At 41.9% G+C, this 17,572-nt stretch overlaps 1 protein-coding gene across 3 annotated transcripts in view; it reads right to left on the bottom strand.

Annotated features, from left to right (window-relative positions):
- Positions 1-1,509: 1,509 nt before the first annotated feature.
- The window catches only part of AJAP1 (adherens junctions associated protein 1), a 994,606-nt gene continuing 978,543 nt past the window's right edge, over positions 1,510-17,572 (bottom strand). The window contains exon 6 of one of the 3 annotated variants that reach the window (XM_069239967.1): positions 1,510-8,365. Coding sequence is in view for 1 of the 3 variants with exons in the window: in XM_069239969.1 (XP_069096070.1) it covers positions 8,344-8,365 (22 nt within the window). In the remaining 2 variants the exon portion in view is untranslated. The remainder of the gene's footprint in view (positions 8,366-17,572) is intronic. The other 2 variants (XM_069239969.1, XM_069239968.1) reach the window with 2 other exon arrangements.

Genomic DNA, 17,572 nt, shown 5'->3' with positions numbered 1-17,572 from the left:
AATTTGGGTAAAAGTAAAACCTGTCATTTACAGTGCTTTGAAATAGTGGAAGGATAGCAAGAGAAGTGGAAGTGTTATGTAAAAAGAAAAACGTATTATGAGTCCCAAAGGCAAAGTTAGGTCAGATTGAATTCATGGAACCTGAAATTGAGTCTCAGAATTCCAGTAAATCTAGTGAATCTGCGAAAATGTACATGGGTTGAATGACATTGCATTGTATCATAATTAACCCTTCTTTGATAAACAGAGTCTACTATTAGATATACTCTTTGAATGTATATGACGTCCTATTTGAAAATTCAACAGTCCTAATATAATTGTTCTGATTAATGTCGTATTTACAGTGCAGTGTTGCATAGCACTGACTGGGCATCAGCAAGGTCGTACAAATGTGCACATATGCTATACAAACACAATAATGGAACAGCTATTTCAAATATTATTATTGTTTATTGTTGCGGCCACTTTGCCTACAAATAATTTTTCTTCGCATGTGTTCATCTGTATGCATAGAATTTTGGATATTCATTTGATAAAGTGCAAGTGCTATTGGTCCTTATAAGATAATTGATGATGCACAAGTGTGTGGTAAAGGAATTCAGTACATGCAGTTTTGGGGTTTCTCCTGTGTCATATAGAAATTTTATATTTTATTTGATTACACGATGTGCTTGTAAAATGAGCGAGGACAACAAAGTCAGTCAGTTTTGAGGGGGTCATGCACAGTGAAGGTGGATTTCGCACCATACCTGCGTCCTGTGTTATATGGAATGGTACAAAGACATAGGACTTCCGTCCTTATTGTATAAAGGCAAAAAAGAAAGAAGAGCAACAGTGAACCAATAAAACTAATACAATAGGCACCTCTTGTTCAGAAATCTTTTCAACTGCATGATCAAGAAGCTTTGGATCATGAGTAATCACGGATGCAAAAGTGAAACAGCCTGAGTTTGAACTAGTATTTCTACGTAAATGTGAAGAAATAGTCACATCCCTGCATGCTGACTTCGCAAAACCGTTGTCACATCAGTAAGAACTTTATTCAAGCACTTCACGTTTTTCTGAGTAGGTCTGAGCTAATGGCAATGTCCTGTCCTGCACTTAAAGACTCTTCTAAAACAAACTGTTAGGACTAGTTCGATGAAACAAGACATGAGGACATGACGGAGGTAATCCGTGATACGTGCTCTAGGGCACAACCACAATCCTACTTAAAGTGGAATTTGGAGCACCGTATCCATAGGTTTTTTAATTTCCCATTTTAATATCTTTTACAGGAGCATTGACTGGTGTGGCCCCCGAGAACAAACTGTGGGATTTATGCCTGGTCTTTATATAAACTTTAGAGCATGTATTTTTTGTTTGTCCCCATGGCGTATTATTCGCCATGTTTGTTGACACCTTTATTCTTTAAATAATAAGTTTGATTTTCAAAAGAACCACTGCATTTATTATATAACCCAGTGAATGAAATGATGTGTTTTAATTTTTACTAATTTAAATGTTTTTAATATGTACTAACTATGCATTCATAGGTATTTTTTACGTGACTCTCACTATAGATCTGTTCCTTAAAATAAAATTAAGCGTTAGTAATGGTGATGCCCTGTCCATTAAATTGAAGGAATAGCTCAGATTGTACTTTGTTCATTGAGAAGCATTCTGCATATTGTATCCTACTTAAGAACAAGTTATGGCTGACATTATTTCAGCCAAGCTGCCTCTGAACACCAATCATTTTCCTCAAACTGTATTGCCAACGTATGAGTTGTTTTTATTCAAAATTAATAACAGGTGACTAGAGACTATTTTGCTGCAACCGTAATACATCTTTTCAGGACATAAAAGTGAATACAATTATATGTTGTCTTCTTTTCTACATATATATAACATGAACAATACAAACTCAGGATTTTTTAAGAGAGTCTTGAGCTGCTGGGGCATCACTTGTTACATATTTGTCTGGCCACGCAAAGCCACTTGCATGGCTTTCAATGGACTCATAGATATGGAGTAAAGCAAAGCTGCACAAGTAGTTGCGTCTCCTTACTTTGAACTAGCGAGGCGTTCCATGGGTATTGCACTCGGTTTTCCCACACAATACCAATAGATTTTGACGCTGGCCCAGATTTACATAATCAGTTAAATCTGGGGAAGTGCCAAAACCTTACGCCTCCCAAGATGAAGCGTAACAAGGAGAAATATTTTTATTTCTCCTCGTATTTAACTTTTTCCATGTATGCTGCATTCTGCCCCTTCAAGCACAAAAGCAATCCTGCATGCGACACGGGACAGGAATGCACTGTATTGCATTAATACGGTGCATTACTGCACTTTCACTTTGGCGTACGGCAGCGAAGCAAGATGACTTGCAGTACTGCCTTACACCAAAATCCCATAAATAAGGGTCTCTGTTGTCTCCATTTTCTGTCCATGGGTCATATCATGATCCTGTTCTTTATGATGGTTCAATGTAAAACTGGTCTGTGTTTTCTTTTTTACATTTACAATTTATACATTAACTAAAACAAATCTAGTGCATGTGCTGCTGACTGCATCACTCAAAACATCGCCTTATGTCCTCTAGCACTTCTGTGTGAAGCCTATGCACTTGACTGAAATTTGTGGAGTTAATGTAGGCACAGTAGATGAGTAGAAGAAATGCATTCCACCCCTTCTGCATTGGTGTAGCCTAAGGAACAGTATCATGATATGGCTCCTGGTGCAAATCTTTGTGTGATATGTCCAAGCTACAATTGAAGCAAAAGCTGGGAAATGTATCATGAAGGTGTGCATTCATGTAGGGGACAGCTGTGCACCTGTTTGTATTCGATTACACTTCCTAAAATGCATATGCTTAACTCAGATTTTGTGTCTGAATTAGTGCATGAACTGCAGACAGCAGAGCTCTGAAACGAGGAGAAATCTCTGTATTTCTCCTTGTTACTTCCTTTTTCCATGTATGTTCAGAATGTAGTACTCATAGAAAGGGGAATACACCTCTAAGGATTGTTTTTGAGCATTAAGGTATGCCTTCCTGCACGAAAACTATTCTGCCGAAACTGCAGGCACCCTTGCACTGTGGGGAAATGGGGTTGCTTTTGGTGTTAGGCAGCACACACTGTGCCACCGCTTTGCGAGAGCTGAAATGTGCCATATCTTAGCAGATATGGCACATTTCTGCTGGCCCTCTTTCATGCAACATAGCGCAGCAAGTTGACTTGCTACATTGCATTGTGTTGCATGAAAGGTTAGTCAATCATTTCACCAGGAAATTTTATGCAAATGCAACAAAATGGATTTTCACCAACTTCGCACCATTCCTGTTACTAGTTTGCATTGCACGACTTCAAGAAAAAAACTGAATGAATGTATGGATGATTAGATGGCAAATAGCAATACAGGATGTTTACTCCAGCCTTGCTGTTTATGGTTTAGGATCTATCATAATATGTTTCCATTGTTCAGTTAGACCACTACAAATGCACCCATTTCCCCTGCAATCTGGGCAGTGTGAATGTAAGTGTGAGGTTCCTTGAAAATATACATAAAGCCTTAATTGTCAAGGATGAGAAGTTCTTTTAGATTACTTAACCATTTAATCACTGTCAGATTTGTCTGGTATGTTGTCCATTTTACTTAACATCTGTGAGAATGGATCAAAGGAAAAAGAATCCTGCTTATTAAAAAGAGACTATTTCAATCACCTCGCCATGTCACTCTGGCAATTCCGTTCCGTCGGTGGAGTTCACAGAGTTTTGCCCAATCTACGTTCTGCTTGGAGCACAGAGTTCAGGCAAAACTCTGCCAACTGCCATGTGACAGAGCTTTTCTCGCACATGGCTCGTCAACATTAATTTGGCAAGGAAAAAGTTTCATCTCCTACAATGATTTTTGGATGCTAGAACGTATCCCAGCGTGATTGCTCAACACGACCTGTCATGGCAGGTGACTACTGCTCACATTGAGGAAGCTTCCGCTCACATTAAGAAAGCTGGCGCTAGAGAAGAAAATCTTCTCAAGCAATAGGAAGAAGCAGTGCCCTCTGGCACAGCTTGTCAAGGGACATATAGGTGGAGTTGTATACAGTACAACTCTGCTTACTTATAGAAACATACCTTCACCATATTTCTGCACTCAATATTCTTGACACAATTAGGCCCGTGTGGAGTTTGCACAGTTGCGCTACGCAGAGCTCTGGAAAGCGGCCGGAGTTCCGCAAATGGTAGAGTGTGTTAGGTCATGCCGTTCACGCTGATTTTTTGCGCCAGGTGTTTGAGAAATCAGAGCAAATTGCTCCCTGCGAAGCGCAAGTGGGCGCTGCTTCTTTTCTGCCACTAAAGTTGATTTTCTGCTCGAGCAGCAGCTACCGTAATGGGAACAAAAGGTTTCTCAATGTGAGCGGTCGCAACCATGCTGCAACTGCTTGCATTGAGAAATCTTGGTGGGAGGTGGTCTTGAGTAAGATTTTCCCTGCTTGTGCTCGCCAACTCATGCTTGATAAGTGCGAGCGAGGAAAAAACTCCACTCCGCCCCACTAAGCATTTTTGTTAGGAACTCCACGCTCTACATGGAGTGGGAAAAACCCTGCAAACTGCGCAAATGGAGTGGAGTTCACCGCCTACCCCTAAGCACAATATGTTCTCTTACAATATTTTTGCTTCTGATATTATGTCTAAACGCCATTTAATATCCATATAAGAAATTGTAAAATATACTCCACAGTCAACATTGGGTGTCCTGTTGCTTCTACCCTTTTCTTTCCTCGAATATTTCACACTGTTGTGCTATGATTATTCATTCTGCCATTCAACAGTAGTTCTACAATAGTTACTCTATGATTTCACTCTGTTTACGTTTACTAACACCTCGATGATCCAATGCTTGCTGCACATCAGCATGTGAATTTAATTGGCCAAAACACTGGTACCACGTTTAGGGAAACTTTTTCGACAATTTTGTTCTCTATCCAGATCCTTGGTTAGTTCACTCATCCTGCATCTAAATTCCTATTTTATCCACAAATTAGTTGTGTTTTTTTCCTAGCATTATAAAATTTTTATTTATTTCAAAAATATGTGGGTTTACAATAACTTGTTTTCCTACACATCCTCCCGTGGCACAGTCTTAGGCTGCTCTTTTCATTAGATGCATTTAGGATTATGTTCTAATATTTACTGATGTAAATATATTATGCAAATGCATTAGACCTGCCGGTAACAACCAATCTATGACGCCTCATGATTGAGATTCTTGGATTGTTCACTTGCACAGTTATAAAAATAGGTGAATGGGAGATGTCCATGTTATATCATAAGAAATTATCTGAAAAATATCAGCATGTCTGAATCAATATTGCTAGCCCAATAACTAAAGTAGGAAAATGTTGTTCAGTTTGACACGTCTTTCTCTCAAGTTGGAAGCAATTACATTGCCTTGTCCATAGCACTAGTAGAATGAAAAATGAAAAAGGCTATTTTAATCAGTCAGAACTTCAGTTTGCCTCTAAGCTCTATTTTTGAGTTGTGCATTTAAAAAATAATGTGTACCCTTGTTTACTGTACTCGTTTGGTATTCGCTCTAGCTAAGACCATTTGTAGCCTTAAATGGGAAAGTACTAATTGAGCCTGGAGTAAAGTAGTCCTCGTTGTCCTTTCCTCAATGATGTATTGATCAAATGCAGCCTGGGAAATGTAAGATTGGACACATCCCACTGAATTCAATACAGAACGGAGACACACCAACTAGGTGACTGTGTCCAGTCAGTATGGAATTATCAGTATTTATCAGTTATTGTAATTGTAACCTATTGAAGCATGAGACACCAACGTTTTTGCATTAGATAATATTTTATGATTAAAAAATGTTATTCGCTTGACTGATGCCATGTTATAACGGCTTCCACCACCTAAAGGTATTGTAACAACATATGGGTGTTTTGGACATTTTTACAATTAAATTTAAATGTAAAGCTTTTTTCATGGAGTGATACACTGGTTATAATATAGAAAACAAATTAATGATATTTTAGAAGGGGGTGAATGATGCTGGCGGACAAAATTTACAGTCAACACAATGTTTTCTGTGATTGCTCTATTTTAAAATATTGATGTGACGCTCACAGTGACAATCGTGGAAGGTTCATATATCACAATTAGCCCCCTAAACTGCATACGACCAAGACATTGCAATTCACATGGGTATTCTCTTGTAATTTAGAGACCACACATAGTGCACCTTTACATTTAACAGTGGTCCATGGTGACTTTTTATAACATGATAAAAAATGGGCTGCTTTAATTGGGGAAGAGCATGGTGTTCTATCCAAAACTTGTGGGCCCTATTATGAACAGATCTCCTGGGTCAGAGCAGAGCCGAGCACCTTTCCTCTGCCTTTACACTTTCTGCAGTGCAGACATATAACTCAGAATTTCTCCGAGTTGATGCATGAACTACAGATCTGGCAAGATGGAAACATAAGCAATGATTGCTTTTTTCTGTTGGCAAGCTGACTATCTGCAGCTCTTGCATTACCTTAGAGACATTCTGAGTAACGTGTATGCACCTTAGAGATGCCATCACATAAATACAGGCACTCGCCTTTCTGCTACTGTTTCACAGCTCTTTTTAATAAGGCCGCTGGAGATGTACTTACAGATCCAGTATACTAAAATAATCTATATCTACATCTATCTATATTGATTTTAAATCAGTATGTAAAGTAGACTAATACTACTGCAATCTGGAAAAGGCAACCTTTGATTTGTACTGCTCTATATTATTTCAGTACTGTTTTGAAGTCATTTTTGCAACTGGACTCACGATGATTGCTCTGAACTGTTAAAAATTCAAGGTTCGACATAGAAGTTTGAGAAAGCAGAATATGGAACTCCTAACTGGATATCTTTAAGAAGTTAACTAACCTAGAACATGTAAACGGCAAACCTTATTCAATTTATATAATCGATTGGAAAGTTAGCAGCCATTTTAGGGGGTATTCTTTGACGTATATCCAAGGACGTCAGACATTTGTGCAACTGGATTTTGAATTACAGTCAATTAATATGTCTGGGAATGCTGACTCGGTCATAATTGGTTTCAATGAAATCTCGCTCGACCACTGCATTTAATCACTCCTAGAATTGTATTAATGGGCAAGGGAGATAATAAGGCTTGAAAGGGTGAAAGAACGACAATCCACTCTTTCAAAACCCATAACCATGGATTTGATTATGGGTACAAATTGCAGGTTATTGCAGGAAACATAATGGTACTTATTACACAAATAAAGCCATTCAAAAAGTCTAGACTATTTCTTCATCTACTGTACAGCAGCCTACTCTCATTTTGCTTGTTCTGAACATCCGGTCATTTGGGAGTTACATGAATTTGGATTAAAGAATCATTTAATACATATTGATTCATATTTTCTTTTTCTTCGATGTGCTTCTTTTTTGTTGGACTTCTTCTTGATGAAAACCACAAATTCGTCTTTTTTCCTGAGGTGCTATGAGCGGTGCACAACACGCGTTCTCGTCTCCTCTTTCACATTGTCCTGGACGTGAAATGTCACCAAACCTACTGCTCCATAACTTTTTGCTGTAGGCTTAAAAGGGTCACTGCTGATGTGCTGCCAACAGTGCTGTGAAAAAGAAAGCTGTCACATTAATTGCTCTATGGCATGAGTATGTTCCAAAAATGGCAGGTCTCTGTGGCTCAGAATCTCATTTTTCATTTGTATTGAATGAATGTTACTGTACCTACTTTACTGGGAAACTTTTGCATGATTTGAATATATCACTTAATTGAGAGAATATTTAAAGAAGGCAGATTCTTACCTCTTGGCACGATCTTTAAAAATGAACCATTTCAAACGTTGCTGGTGTACCAAATAAAATTGGATGCACTGCATGTGAGTTTAAAGTGATACGGAAATAACAAAGAACACTGACAACATCATAAAATACACCCCACCTCCGCCTCTCCTGATACTTTCAAGATGTGGTGCACTCAGAGCCTTTTTCCAAGAGAAGTCTTTCAATTACTATATGGCACATTATGGTTTTATTGGCACAGGTTCAAAATCACAGTCCAAATCCAAAAAAAGGAAAGAAAAAACGCAATGGTTCAGTCCTTTAGATTCGATTCCTCTTGTTTCCCGTTCTCACAACAATCATTTATTTTTTCCATAGTTTGTTTTCTTCAAAAACATACTCTTTGAAAAAAAAAACAGTACAGTATATGTGGGCATACTTCATTAATATAAAAATAGATTTGTCCCAAAGATCATCTTCTTTTTGAGTCCCTCTGGTAAACAAAAATAGTAGTTCCCTGTCCATTTTTTTACAGGTTTACTAATGGAATCCTGCGAGAAGAGAGGAAGAAACGAGGAAGAAAGGAGAAAACATAGTTAGCATCTACACATAAAGAAGAAAGAGTATAACATCTATTTTGAGTTAACATAATCTTAGATATGCTGATACACACATTTTAACAATATTTCTTTATGTTCTATCCCTTTTGGCATTCACGCCTACGAAAGTCAAAGGAACTGAGAGAAAGAAATGTTTTGAAGTGGCCACAGTGGCATGGGCTCATGTCTCTACCTCATTTCAAAGCCAACGCCAAACGGTAGGCATGCTTAACTGCAAATGTAACTTTTAAAAATCACTTAATATTTGGTGTTATGACTTTGTTCTTCAACAATTTCATGTCCATTGTAGATTAATAAAGTAAAGGAGGGCAGGTGTTTCGCTAGATGATTCTTAAACAAAGATTGTTTTAAATCTCATTTTCCTTTCATTTATGTTTAATATCGAGTGATGTGTTGGCTTCTGTTATACACATTTTGCAGAGAAATGTTGTTTGTTTTTCAGCACCATGCAACATTTATGAAAAACAGGACCTCACATATGAGAAATGGTAGCTGGTCGCAGAAATTATTTGCAATAACATTAGTGAGCTGCTGCTCTATTACAACATTGAAAGCACATATCACTATGCCTGAAAGATCGAAACACATTTAGAATTTGGGCCAGTGTGCATGGGCAGTACTGGTGAACTGGTCAAAGCGGCATGAAAAAGCTGAAATTTCATCATAAATTCAAAGCTGTTCTGATCAGGGCCCCCAAAACACGTTTGGCTCAGGGCCCCCAAAATTCTTTAACTATCCCCGAGAATGTACATTCTCTGCAGGCACATACACAAAGTATCAAGTGAGGGATTGTAAAAGCGGGCATTGGGACTCTGCTCTCCTTATTTTTGGTGCTTTGTATACAGTTTTTTTACAAATGAAATAAATTATGCTGGTTTCTGAATCACCTGGCTGGCTGTGTGTGAGTGACCCTGAAAGTAACATTCTGTAAGGCCCTCACTTATTCACATCTCATGCTCTAATGGGCACATGCACACTGCTCAGTCATCTATCAGTATTTTCCTGAGCTGAAATGTTCACTGCCCTGAGGCTTTTGTGTCTCTGCCCAGAAAAGCTCTGGCTTTTGGACATTTCCATTTCTGCAGGGTCACCCCCAAACGTTTTGCCTTCCTCCTACTATTTGTGGCTGAATTTGCTTTTGTTAGCATTGGGACTTTGCTAATGTGCTGTGCTATTTCCTTTGAACATGGTGGAATTGGTTTACACCCAATTGGCATATTTAATTTACTTATAGGTCCCGAGCAAAGTGGTACTACATGTACACACGGCTTGTACATTAAATGTCACTAATAAGTCTGCAGCACTGGTTGTGCCGCAAACCTAAGCAGCCCTTTAAACATATCTAGGGCCTGCCGTTGCAGTCTGTGTGCTCAGTTTTTAAACTGCCACTTTGACCTGGAGAGATAAACCTTCCACCATGCCCTAACCTTCCATCCATTTTAATGCATATACGTTCCCCTAGGGTAGGCCCTGGACAGCCCAGAGTGCAGGGTGCACTGTATTTAAAAAGTTGTACATGTACGTTTAAGTTGTACATGTCCTGGTAGTGAAAAACTCTTAAATTCTTTTTCACTACTGCAAGGCCTACCCCTTTCATAGGAAAACTTGAAAGTTACCTTATTGCATTTAGTAAGCTGTGTCTTCCAATTTGGAATAAGTAGACAGTTCATATTTAATGTCTAAGAATTATATTTAAAAGCTTTCTTTCGTAGCAAAGTCAGATTTATAATCAAAAATCTGAAAATTCCACTTTTAGAAAGTTGACATTTTCTTGTCCAAACCATTTGGTGCCTGCAGCCTGATCCTAGGTCACGTGACTAGCTGTAGCTGACAGTTTATCTTCATGTATTACTCCCAGACAGTGAGACAAAGGTTGAATAGGTGTTGTCAGGATGGGCAATCTCTGACTTCATAGGTGGGCAGAGCTATTTCCTGCCACAATGGCACATCACAATAACTGTGCCTGAGCACACTCTCCAAAGAATATGAAACTAGTCTTTTCTGCTTCCAGACAAGTTCAGGCTGGGGCAGAGAGACAGGAAATTCTAAAGTTCCCCTGGGGGTGGACACCTGCAGAACCTCTCCCTACTATGGAGGTGGCACCAGGCATAAATATTGGAACCTCAGACCCACATATTCAGCATACCTCTGGACATATAGATAATACAAAACAAGGACCGCTGTGCTGCTCTAATGCCAAAAGACATCTATTCTGCTGCCTTGCTACTCTGCTGTCCTGCTGCCTACTTGCTGAGAAGGAATACTGGACCAACATCCTTCATCCCATGTTGGAGTGACTTCAAGGTTTAGCTGGCTGACCTGTGCTGAGCTCTAGGAACATACCAAATTCCAGAGGCCTTCCTACATATGCCCAGCTGACCTCCTGCCTGGACCTGCTCTTAGACCTGCTGGTCTTTGATGGAGTCAATTCCTGATTCTCAAGAGGTGCCCCTCATGTCTTGGACCCTTGATGTGGCATCAGTTGAGCTAAAGCCACAAAGAAGTAATTCCTGAAGGTTTGGGCTCTCCCTGACCATGAACTGGCCTGTTTGTACCAAGATCTAGCTGTCTCTGCCTCCCACCAACATGAAGCTCTAATGTACCCAAATCCTTCCACCACAGTGAGTGCTAATGATGCCCAGCAATGCAAGATCTGCACTTCGAGGTATAGGATCGACAGCCTCTGGTGATCGCCAATTTGACTCTCCAGCAATGACTATCGGTGACTCCAAACAAGATCTTCACACTATTGAGATGGCCATCCATGATGTCAGGCCTGCTCTTTGCTCCACAGTGACAACCAGTCCATGCAGCCCCCTCCACTGAACTCTTCCTGCTGGACTTCTGAAGCTAACACTCCCAGTTGGACTAACCCTACCCAATCTGACACACGCTCAACCATCGAGAACCTGAATTTTTGACTTTCACCCAGTCTCACCTGGCCAGGCAGTCAATGAGTCCTTGTGCTTTTAGGCACTATACTTACCTTAAATCTTTAACATTGAATATCTCTGGTGCTACTGATTAGATTTTTGCCATTTGATCTAGAATAATTTTACATTTTACTCTATCTTTCTAAATTGGTGTGGGCTTTTTCTTGTGTTTTTACTTTATTACTGTTTTGAAGTGCTGCATACATATTTTACACGTAGCCTTTGAGTTTCTTTGTGACAAGCTACCAGAGGGTTGAGCAACGATTATTATGGGGTTTGCTTGCGTTTCACCCTAACAATAATTGTTGTTGCTGCTTGACTAGGGTATATCCCCCTCAACCAGTTACCCAATTTCCAACGCTTCTTTTTTTAATACCTCTTACAAGTACATAAAACATAGAACATTTTAAAATGATCTAGCTAAACACACATGTAATATCTATTGGCTGCTTTCAAAGACAGTATTTACTTAATGATATTTAATTCTTGTACAAATACAACATACAGCCACTTCTATTTTTTTATGCAACATCAAACTGCTTAAAAATATCTCAGTAAAAGGAGCATTATGCTGTCTAATCAACAACACAACTACGAAAACAGGGTCATATTTATGACCTGGTTTGCATTAAGTTTGTACCAGGCAATGTGGTATATGTGCAATGCAAACTTGATTTGAGAGTTATGAACCCACCAATTCCGCTTTGTGTGACCCTGAGTGGATCCATAAATCTGGATTGAAGCAATGCAGCATAAATCAGTGATTTGCATTACTCTGCGCTTGGGACGTATTCCATGGGCTTTGCGTGGGTGTTCCCATGCAACACCCATCTTTTTGATACATACCCAGACTTACCATAAGTGGTAAACCTGGGAATGTGCCAGAAAGTTATGTCTCGCCAGGATATGCGTAACAAGGAGAAATATTTGTATTTCTCCTTCTTTCTCCTTCTTTCTCTGTGTGCTGCATCCTGCAGCACACATAGATAGAGGAAAGGTGTCAGGGGTTTGTTTTGGTGCCCCTTCCTGGACAAAAACAATCCTGCATGCATTAGAGGCACCCTTGTACCATGGTGCAAGGGTGCCTGCATTGGTGCTAGGAAGCCAAAGCAGTGCCAGCACAGCAGAAAAGGCAGGAATGCCCTGTATTCTTTTAAATACATCACACTCCTGCCCTTACCCTGTCATGCTCCTACACTGCAACTCGTGACTATCCCCATAAATATGCCCCCCAATTTCTACTGCTCATTTGGAGTTTTACTCCAGTGTTCCTGAGAATCTTGTACATGGGAAGTTTCGGGGTGATCCATCAAGCTGGGGCCAAGAAAAAGTGGGAGAAGGATAAAAAAAATGTGTTTCCCATTCTAATTTCCTCAGGGATTTTAGACACGACTACAGCCCAAACCGCCGGATGGAATTACACCAAATTTGGCAGAAAGATAGCTCTTGGTCCGGAAAGAGTGTTTTTTGTTATTTGGTGTAAATCTGTTTTTGAGATTTTAAAAGAAAAAGAAATATAGATATCTAGAGTCAGTAAAGATTTGTGACTAATAACGAGCTAGTGCAGAGATATGCGCAGCTCTGATTGGCTGCCAACACTTCACCCAGGAATTAGTGGCAGCCCTTTTGGGACGTGGCTTCTGCTGAGTCCCACAAAAAAACATCTAAAAAATAACAGGGGCCAGAGTAGGTACATCAGGGGAATGACCCCCACCTCAGACAAAAAAGCATTTTCTTTAAAAAAATGTTATTTGTGCCATGAGTTGCGGTGGATCTGGCAAATATTAAAAAATAAAAACAAGCACAGACTCCTGTGCTTGTTTAAATGAAGCCCTCAGGTGGACCAGGTCCTGGGGCCATATAAAAATGAAGGGGGCAGATGCATGGGTCCACCCTCCTAGGGCACTTTTATGCCCCAGGGACCAGCACCTCCACAGAGTTTATAATTATTAAGTCGGTGTGCCTGCCCATGCCCGGGGTATGGCCACCACCCTGGGGTTTTAATCACATTGAGTGTGGGGGTCAGTGTGCCCCCCCCTCAGCCCTGGAGACCGCCACCTCCTCAGGTAAAAGTGTCAATTCTATGCAGGGGGTCATGAGGCCCGCCCACAGGCTCTGCGGACAGCCACCTCCCTCGAGTAAAGTGTCAATTGTGTGCAGGGATTGTTAGGCCTCCCCGCAGCCCTGGGGTCCACCACCTCCTCAGGGAAAAGTGTCACTTGTGTGCAGGGGGGCCCCCTCCACCAACATCTAAATGAGGTCCCAAGTTAACTGGGAATAGAAGGTGTGTCCAGGCAGAGAGACCAGATTCATTTAAAAGATGCTAGTGTTTTAAAGCCAGTGATAAGAATCCCAGATTTTGTGCATACAATAGAGAGCACTTTATCAGTCAGATATTATTGTACACTTTGAAAGCAATCTAGCATATCATTGTTTTGTTCTATTTCATTCAATGAGCTGGTGAATGGTTTACTACAATCAAGATACATGTGATAGCCAATATTTAGACTATTGAGGATCATAGAGAGAAGAGTCAAGTAGGTAATTAAGATGGCCTGTGAATGTGATGAACCTTACGATACGCCAGAGTAGTACTGAATGAGTAAGGGACAAGTTTCACCAGATGGGTGCAGTTTGAAAGAAAAGATCTGAACCAGAGTCACACAATTCCTCTTATCCCAAATGCGGACTCCATTTGAGGCAAAAGGGTATCATGATTAACCTTACTGAATGCAGCTGAAAGGGCTCAGCTGTGACCACTGATTATGACATTAAGGAGCACTTCCCTAATGTTCATTATGGTAGGTTCACTGTAGCTTATTTCTGAAGCCTCATTGGGAGCAACTCAGGAGATTACTGATTTCCATGTACGTAGTCACTTGGGGGAACTTCTTCTAGATTGATTCTTCTTGCCTTTGTAAGAACACCTGACACCAGGTCTTCTTAGGAGAACCTCACAGATGGTTTGTAGCAAAGGGGCCCTCCCATTGAGTCCATCAGAATTTTTCACTTCAGACTATCCAATTTTCAAACTTTTACTGCAAATCAGTGCCACTACCCGAGTCTCACGCACTGTACAATATATGTAATAGAACTAAGGGGGTCATTACAACCTCGGCGGTCTTTTTACAAGACCGCCGAGGGACCGCTGTGCGGAAGACCGCCAGTAGTGGCGGTTTGCCGCTCGGCGTATTATGACTGTTGGCTGCTCACCGTCTGTTTACTGACGGTGAGCCGCCAACAGCCATACTGACGGCCGGTGGGGAAGTGGAGGTTGCCCCACCTCCACCGCCACGCCAACAGAACACCGCCCACCGAATCACGTCCTGTGATTCGGCGTGGCGGTGTGCTGTTGGCGGTGTGGTGTCGGCGGTGCAGCCCCCATGGCACCCGTCCCCTCCCGGAGGATCGTCGGATCAGGTAAGTCGATCGTCCGTGAGGGGAGGGGGTGTTGTGTGGGTGCATGGGGGTGTGCGTGTGTATATGTAGAGGGGGGGTGTGAGTGTGTGTATGCTTGCGGGGGTGTTGCGTGTTTGGGAATGAGTGCGTGTATGTCTCCGGGTATGTCTGTATGGATGTGTGCGTGCATGTTTGAATGTGGGTGTGCGTGCCTGCCTGTGTGTGGGGATGTTTGCATGTATGTCGGTGTGTGTGCGTGTATGTGTGTTGGTGGTGCCTGCGTGCGTGTCGTGTCTGTGTGAGTTTCTGTGATGTTGGGGGTTGGGGTGGGGAGGGGGGCCCTGCCACCCTTGGGGGGTGTAGGGGAGGGAGTCGGGTTGGGGGTGGGGGGTGGGGGAGACCCCTATCAGTGCCAGGGAAGGAATTCCCTGGCACTGATAGTGCTTACCGCCATGGATTTCATGGCGGTTCACACCGCTGGAAATCCACGGCGGTAAGCCGGATCATGATACCGTCGGCGGTATTGTCACGGCCGCCGGGCTGGAGACCCAGGTCTCCAGCCCGGCGGTCGTCTTCACCCTGGCGGGCGGAACGGGGAAGCAGCGGATGACCATGGTGGTAACCGCCATGGTCATAATCCCAAAATAAAGACCGCCAGCCTGTTGGCGGTCTTACTGCTGCTTTAGCACCGTCCGCCAGGGTTGTAATGACCCCCTAAGTGTGCTAAGCGATTGTGCTAACTGCAGGCCCCCCTTTTAGGCTAAAGCTGCTGTGGTGCAGATAGGAAAAGAAGCATAGGGCTTGTTACATGTGAGCACATGCATGTGCACATCGGTGCGGTCTGTGCATATGAGAATTCTGCACACAGATACAGAAGGGACTCTGCACGGATTGGTACCGACCCAGGGTAGGCTTTAAAATTTAAGTGGACGTTCTTACTGTAAATTTGTAGTACTTATCAGAAAGGTTATGGTGTTTTCACCATGTTAAACACGCAGGGTAATCTCCCCTAAAGGACGGTTTAATTCCATTTAGGGCTGCAGGATCCAAAAAGTTACCCTATGGCGCTAAAACATGCTAGCCAAGTATAATTTTACAGTCCCTGATAAACCACATCTACATCTTATGGGATTTCAGGATTTGTCATATTTCTCTGGTTCAGCTGATAATCAGATTCCAGACTTTACCTTCCTGAGAGAAGGTTATTACTGTGCTCCTCAGCAGAGGGATTAAAGACCTCCCCTCATAAAAGCACAATTAACAGTGATTGATTTTAGATCAGACACCAGGCCAACGCTAGTGATCGCTATCGCCAAATTCCTCGGAGCTAGTTGGCTTATTAGAGGGAAAACTCTCCTGGACAAAGACTCCAAATAAGACTGTCCCAACATCCTGCACAGTGCATTTCACATCATTTCATTTTATCTAATTTCATTACATTTTATTCTATCTCATTTTTATTCCATTTTAATTTTTATTTATATTTTACTCCCTTTGATCACCATAATTACCTGCAATTTTATTTTATCATGTGCATTTATTTGTATTTATTACTGCTCGCGCTTTTTTGGCTCTTGTAGCCGCAATAAAGCTTCTTTGAATTGAATTGATTGATTTTATTCCTGGGAAAGGAAAGGGGTTTGAATGAAACCTACTTCACATCTGAAGCTGTTTCATCCCAGAGTGAAGGTGAGGGTCTGAACGGGGTCCACACCAGAAAAAACTCAAAATTGTCATTTTGGATTGTCCCAGAATGCTGTGCAGGATGGTTGGAAGGTGTGGCGGGATGATGAGAAATCCTAAGATTGGTCAATGTCACCTGGCCCCTAAAACCTTCCACCTAACATACTACTTAAAGACCCCTGAACAATGGAGAGACAGTTGAGAAGACCTGGGACCTGGCTATGACAACGGTGAAAGTATTCCGAGCTTGGAAGGAGCAGATAACTGGTGTCCTGCAAGGAAGGACTTTGGATTTAAGCTCTTGTTGACCCCTACAGACTAGGATTGGTATTTCCCAGCCCAGTGTCACTGGTCGGTTATGCCCCCTAAAGACCAGCTAGAGTAAATTATGTGCCTGGGGACCATAGATCACTCCACTATGACATCTGTGCACTGGCCCCTGTGTGTCTACTGACACACAGCTGCCCTGCAAGACAGCCAGTATCCCTTGGGACATGGGGAGTATGGCAGGGAGGGTGATCTGCCAGCTGGTACCTGGATACCCTCACGGGTGAGAAGTAGCACTCTACAAATCTACTGATTGGTTAATTGAATGAAGGGTTGTGAAAGATGTTCCTCAAGCAGAAGAGAATCTCAGGAGTGCAGACTGGAAACTGATCTGGGGGACAAACACCCAGAAAAACCAGCTCCTCACAAAAAGGCCCCCTTAGGAGGGGGTTGAAGAAAATGTGGCTGGTGCTAGGGCTGAACACCAGGAGGAAAACAACCCAAAGATAAAGAAAATAGGTCAAACAGGTTCAGAGATATGCAGGTTTAAGGATTTTCCCTGGAAGAAAGAGAACTCAGCCTGTGGCATTCTACCTGACCTCCATTCCAATTCCACATGGAGGGCCAAGATCCTGTGGGTCAGAGCAAAATTATTTCATTATGTTCCTTTGGGAGGAGTGTAAGTGTGGAACCTCCCTTGCTCGCTGTGCAACTGATTTCAAGATAGCCTGTGTATAAAGGGTGATACCCCGAAACAAGTCCCAGGATGCTTGTTTCCAGTCCCGGGAGGACATGGCCTGGCAGTTCGGCTGGACTGTTCCCATGGGGAACAGGGTCATGACTGATTTGCATATGG

Source organism: Pleurodeles waltl, chromosome 6 (assembly GCF_031143425.1).
Source record: "Pleurodeles waltl isolate 20211129_DDA chromosome 6, aPleWal1.hap1.20221129, whole genome shotgun sequence".
NCBI classification, from domain to species: domain Eukaryota; kingdom Metazoa; phylum Chordata; class Amphibia; order Caudata; family Salamandridae; genus Pleurodeles; species Pleurodeles waltl.
Note: the sequence above shows the minus strand (reverse complement) of the source record. Positions and strands in the feature narration are given on the sequence as shown.